This window comes from Mastomys coucha, unplaced genomic scaffold (genome assembly GCF_008632895.1).
Source record: "Mastomys coucha isolate ucsf_1 unplaced genomic scaffold, UCSF_Mcou_1 pScaffold22, whole genome shotgun sequence".
In the NCBI taxonomy this organism is placed as follows: Eukaryota; Metazoa; Chordata; class Mammalia; order Rodentia; family Muridae; genus Mastomys; species Mastomys coucha.
In genome coordinates this window covers 108,726,448-108,732,480 of record NW_022196905.1, presented here as the reverse complement: position 1 = coordinate 108,732,480, position 6,033 = coordinate 108,726,448, and the positions used below count along the sequence as shown (strand labels likewise).

The following is a 6,033-nucleotide window of genomic DNA, read 5'->3' as shown; positions in this document are numbered from 1 at the left end:
AGCCACCATGTGGTTGCTGGGATTTGAACTCAGGACCTTCAGAAGAGCAGTCAGTGCTCTTACACACTAAGCCATCTCGCCAGCCCCAACATTTATTTTATTTTATTTTTTTTTTGAGACAGGGTTTCTCTGTATAGCCCTGGTTGTCCTGGAACTCACTCTGTAGACCAGGCTGGCCTCGAACTCAGAAATCTGCCTGCCTCTGCCTCCCAAGTGGTGGGATTATAGGCATGCGCCACCATTGCCCGGCAACATTTAATTTTTTTAAATTAAATTTTATTTGTTTGGGTATTTTACCTGCCCATGTATTTGCACACTACTTCTGTTCCCTGGTGCTTGCAAAGCCCAGAAGAGGGCCTGAAGCTGGAGTTAGTTAAAGATGGTTGTAAGACACCATTGTAAGTGCTGAGAATTGAACCCGGCACCTGGTCTCTGCAAGAGCCTTCCTCCTCCTATTTCCCCAGTGCTACAATCCGAGGCATGGGCCACCATGGCAGAATTTTCGTAGCTGAATGGTATTCCCGTGAGTGGATAGGTACATTTTGTCTGTCTATCAGTTGGTGGGTTGACTTGATTTGTAATACCCAGCTTCTCTCGTGGGTTTCTTTTTCTCCAGAATTAGAATGAGTGGATTAACTTTCAGGCCGACAAGGGGCCGTTGGATCACCCACCTCAGCCGGCCGCGTTCTCAGGGATCCACGGGGTTATTCGTGCCGCCCAGCCCTCCTTTGGACCCTGTAAAGATCAAAGAGTTACAGCGCTTCATTAGCCTTTCCAAGAAACTGCTAGTGATGACAGGCGCGGGAATCTCCACCGAGTCCGGGATCCCAGACTACAGGTCAGATAAGGTGGGACTTTACGCCCGCACTGACCGGAGACCCATCCAACACATTGATTTTGTCCGCAGTGCTCCAGTCCGCCAGCGGTACTGGGCCAGAAACTTTGTGGGCTGGCCCCAGTTCTCCTCTCACCAGCCCAACCCAGCACACTGGGCTCTGAGCAACTGGGAGAAAATTGGGAAGCTGCACTGGTTGGTGACCCAGAATGTGGACGCTTTGCATTCCAAGGCAGGGAATCAGCGGCTGACGGAGCTCCACGGATGCATGCACAGGTGTGGTCCCCAGGTGAACGGCCCCTGGCAGTCTGGACCAGGGTTGTCTTAAGATCTAGAGCTTCTCTTCCTCCTCCTCCTCCTCTTCTCCTCTTCTCCTTCTCTTCCTTTTGCTCCTCCTCCTTCTTCTACTTCATCTTTCTCTTCCTCCTCCTCTCCTTGTTTATTTGTTTTTGTAACAGAGTGTCTCTGTGTTGTCCCGGATGTCCTGGAACTCACTCTATAGACCAGGCTGGCCTTGAACTCAGATACTTACTCCTGCCTCTGCCTCCTGAGCACTAGGATTAAGGTGTGTGCCACCACTACACCTGGCCCGTCTTTTTTTGAGACAGGGCCTCATATATTCCTGGCTACATGGCTAAGGATGATTACAACACTTTGTATTTGTGTATATTTTGATATATGAGCACATGTAGGGACCAAAGATGGAAATGTCTTCCTTAGTTGTCTCTACCAGTTGACCAGCTGACAAGTCCCAAGTCCTGTCTCTGCTCCCTGGAGTTGAGGTGATAGGCCTTCCTTTTACATGGGTGCTGGGGTCTGAACTCAGGTTCTCATGTGTGCACAGCAAGCACTTTTCCAAGTGAGCCGTCTTCTTTTAATTTCTCAATTAAGGGAAAAATTTCTGATTCTCCCGGCCTCCATCTCCAGACTGCTGGGGTTACAGGTATGGGACAACACACCTTGCTTAGGAGGTGCTGGGGGTCCAACCCAGGCTTTGTGCATAGTAGGTAAGAACGCTACCAACCTAATGGCATCCCTACCTTTCAAAAAGTGCCTTTAAATGGAGTGGTAGTGACAGTTACTGTAATGGACAGAACAAGGGCACAGGATTGTGTACTAAGGAAATGAGCATAGAGTATGTGCTGATGCATTAAGGACAAAACTATGCAAATGGGGTGCATGTTCTAGAGCAGTGGCTCTCAATCTTAACACAGCAACCCTCTAATACATCACATTGTGGTGACCTTTGGCCATAAAATTATTTTTGTGACTATTTCTTAACTATAATTTTGTTAATGACATGAATCCTAATGTAACTATCTGTGCTTTCTTTTTTTATTATTTACTTTCTTTATGAGTACACTGTAGCTGTCTTCAGACACCCCAGAAGAGGGCATCACAACCCCATTACAGATGGTTGTGAGCCACCATCATGTGGTTGCTGGGAATTGAACTCAGGACCTCTGGAAGAGCAGTCAGTGCTCTTAACCTCTGAGCCACCTCACCAGCTTACTATCCTGTTTTCTTTGCATCAGGTGTGGTAACACACACCTTTTTGTTTGGTTGGTTTTTTGGGGTTTTTTTGTTGTTGTTTTTTCAAGACAAGGTTTCTCTGTGTAGCCCTGGCTGTCCTGGAACACACTCTGTAGACCAGGCTGGCCTTGAACTCAGAAATCTGCCTGCCTCTGCCTCCCAAGTGCTGGGATTAAAGGCGCCACTGCCCGGCTATCCACCTTTTCTGATGGTCCTAGGCGACCCAGAGGATTTGGACTCACAGTTGAGAACCACTGTTCTAGAAGCTTGCAAAGGGGAGAAAGGGGAACACTTGGATATTCCTAAAATGGGGCAGGGTTGGAGATGGGCACTAGGAAAAGAACGTGACTGGTTTGTTGTTCTGTTTTTTTTGTTTTTGTTTTTCGGGGCGGAGGGGGGGATGGTGGGGAGTTGGGGGAGGGAGGAGAACTGAACACGGTCAGGCTGCTCTGGCAGCTTTGCATCTCCCAGGAACTATATTCAGCAGATTTCCTATTTGTTTTTAGAGTTCTGTGCCTGAACTGTGGGGAGCAGACTGCCCGCAGGGTGCTTCAGGACCGCTTCCAAGCCCTGAACCCCAGCTGGAGCGCCGAGGCGCAGGGCGTGGCCCCTGACGGTGATGTGTTCCTCACTGAGGAGCAGGTCCGGAGCTTTCAGGTGCCCTGCTGTGATCGTTGCGGCGGCCCTCTGAAACCAGACGTCGTTTTCTTTGGGGACACAGTGAACCCAGACAAGGTTGACTTTGTGCACCAGCGTGTGAAAGAGGCTGATTCCTTGTTGGTGGTGGGATCATCGCTGCAGGTACCTGACTCTGTCAGGGTGGCAGTTGCCCTTGCCCATCTTACAGGGTGAGAACTAGAGGTTCCCTCATATTTGGTTTTCATTTATTAGTCTTGGAGTGTGTGTGTGTGTGTGTGTGTGCGCGCGCGCGCGCGCGCGCATAATTATGTGTGTGTATGTGTGTTGATCAGAGGATAACTTGGTGGGGGTCAGTGCTCACCTCACCTTTCATCCTGTGGAGTTTGGGGGATTGAACTCGGGTTATCTGGCGTGGTGGCAAGCACCTTTACCTGCTTAGCTGTCTCACCAGCCCCTCAGCTCCTTTTTATCTTTTTTGTTTGTTTGTTTCTGAGGCTGCGGGTGGTTCTTTTCCTGGATCTAGAGAGATCACTCTGATCTGCCTGGGCAGGTGTACTCTGGGTACAGGTTCATCCTCACCGCCCGGGAGATGAAGCTCCCAATCGCCATTCTGAACATCGGACCCACACGCTCTGATGATTTGGCTTGCCTGAAGCTGGATTCCCGCTGTGGAGAGCTGCTGCCGTTAATAGACCCACAAAGACAGCACTCTGATGTTCAAAGGCTAGCGATGGACTTCCCTCTGAATCCCGCTGCTAAAGGTAAAGAGAAAGCCCTCAGATAAAGGATCTAGCCAAGTGTAGTGTAGCTCATGCTTGTAATCCCAGCCCTCAGAGCCTGACAAAATTAGTTGGCCCGGAGCTCAGGGCCAGTAGATCTGGCCACACACATGACACCCTAACTACAAACAACAAAGCAAAAACCAGGTGATAGATCGACAGATTCAGCTACCTGTTGCAGGTGTTGGATAAAAAGAGACAATTCTAGACTTTTGTTTTTGTTTTTCGAGACAGGGTTTCTCTGTGTAGCCCTGGCTGTCCTGGAACTCACTCAGTAGGCCAGGCTGGCCTTGAACTCAGAAATCTGCCTGCCTCTCAATTCTAGACTTCTTTTTTTTGTTTGGTTTTGGTTTTGGTTTTGGTTTTGGTTTTGGTTTTTGGTTTTGGTTTTTTCGAGACAGGGTTTCTCTGTATAGCCCTGGATGTCCTGGCATTCACTCTGTAGACCAGGCTGACCTTGAACTCAGAAATCCGCCTGCCTCTGCCTCCCAAGTGCTGGGATTAAAGGCGAAAAAATGACTTTTTAAAATACAGTAGCCAGGTAGTGGTGGTGCATGTCTTTAATCCCAGTGAGTTCCAGGAGAGCCAGGGCTATACAGAGAAACTCTGTCTTGAAAAACCAAAACCAAACCAAACCAAACCAAACCAAAAACAGTGAATGGTTTTATTGGGGGGAGGGGGTGTTAAGACAGAACACCAGGGGCTGGTAAGATGGCTCAACAGGAGTTCAAATCCCAGCAACCACATGGTGGCTCACAACCACCCGTATTGAGATCTGATGCCGTCTTCTGGTACATCTGAAGACAGCTACAGTGTACTTATTTATAACAATAAATAAATCCTTAAAAATAAGGGCTGGCGAGATGGCTCAGTGGGGAAGAGCACTGACTGCTCTTCCAAAAGTCCTGAGTTCAGATCCCAGCAATCACATGGTGGCTCACAACCACGTGTAATCAGATCTGATGCCCTTTTCTGGTGAGTCTGAAGACTGCTACAGCGTATTAGGCCAGAGTGAATAGAGCCGGGGCAAGCGGCCATCTGTACAGCTACAGTGTACTCATACACATAAAAATAAATAAATAAATAAATCTTAGAAAAAAAAAAAAGACAGAACACCAGACGAGGACATCAGGTTGTGAGCCACCATGTGGTTGCTGGGAATTGAACTCAGGACCTCTGGAAGAGCAGTGAGTGCTCTTACCCTCTGAGCCATCCCTCCAACCTGGCCACCTGGTTTTTAATGGAAAGGTGGATGGATGTTTCTTCTACCTCATTTCAAGTTTATTTCTCTTGGCATTAACTTGTTTCATTTCTTTTCAGATCCCTAAGGATCCCCCCGTTTCCCCTCCAACTAGTGGAAGCTTACTGTGTCCTATAGAGGCAGGCAGCAAAGCCACGCCTAGAGGCCAGGCACCCTCCTACTTACAGAGATGAGAGCTGCCCCCCCAAAAAAGACTTTTTCAAAGAAGTAGCTGCCCTTGATGGAGTAGCTGTGCCACCTTCAGGTCACCAGGAAGAAGGATCAGCCAGAAGCCCAGAAGCCACAACAGTCTGTGAGGGGAAACATGGAGATCTCACTCATTCAGGGGATAACCAGAAAGGCATTTACAATTCATTCATATTCCAAACGGTTGTGTCTGGCCGAAGCACCTTGATATTTCTGACAACAGGAGCAATAGCAAACACAGATTTTTTTTTAATTAACCAAATAATAAATTATTTTTAATAGCATATGTGTGAACTGTGTGAACTGTGAACGTACACATATCTTTTAACCAGCTAAGTAGAAAGCAGGTGTTATGTTCCTGTGCCATCAGGATTTCTCCTTGATGTTAGCTGGCCAAAGGGGACGCTAACCTTGAACCTGGTTTCTAGGGAACAGCTAATTCCTTGTGGGGGGGCTCTTCAGCTGACTTTTTTGATTACAGCCCTCACTGGAAAGAATCAGTGTATCCCAAAACGGGAGGCATGAGGGAGGCACACTCTGCTTCAGAAAGATTCTTGCCTGACTTGAGGACAGTGGACTCATGCTTACCCTGCACCAACCAGCCTTAGGAGCAATCTCAGTTCTTGAGTGGCCTAATGAAGGTGTTGGGAACCATACTCTGAAAGAGTAGGCAGGCCTCTTAACTGCTGAGTCATCTCTCTAGCCACTCACCCCCACCCCCACTCTGAGACAGCAGTTCACTTACCGACATGTTTGCTTGCTTGCTTGCTTTCTTTCTTTTTTTTTTTTTTTTTTTTTTT

General features: G+C 48.0%; 1 protein-coding gene across 6 annotated transcripts in view; it reads left to right on the top strand.

The window, feature by feature from the left end:
- Nucleotides 1–5,517, top strand: part of Sirt4 (sirtuin 4) — a 13,096-nt gene extending 7,579 nt beyond the window's left edge. For 4 of the 6 annotated variants that reach the window (XM_031337563.1, XM_031337562.1, XM_031337564.1 and 1 more), the window contains 4 exons: nt 617–1,111; nt 2,875–3,169; nt 3,558–3,768; nt 5,107–5,517. In XM_031337563.1, the coding sequence (XP_031193423.1) occupies nt 624–1,111; nt 2,875–3,169; nt 3,558–3,768; nt 5,107–5,114 (1,002 nt within the window). In that variant the 5' untranslated portion in view covers nt 617–623 and the 3' untranslated portion in view covers nt 5,115–5,517. Of the gene's footprint in view, nt 1–616; nt 1,112–2,874; nt 3,217–3,557; nt 3,769–5,106 lie in introns of those variants that run through there. The other 2 variants (XM_031337566.1, XM_031337567.1) reach the window with 2 other exon arrangements.
- Nucleotides 5,518–6,033: the final 516 nt, after the last annotated feature.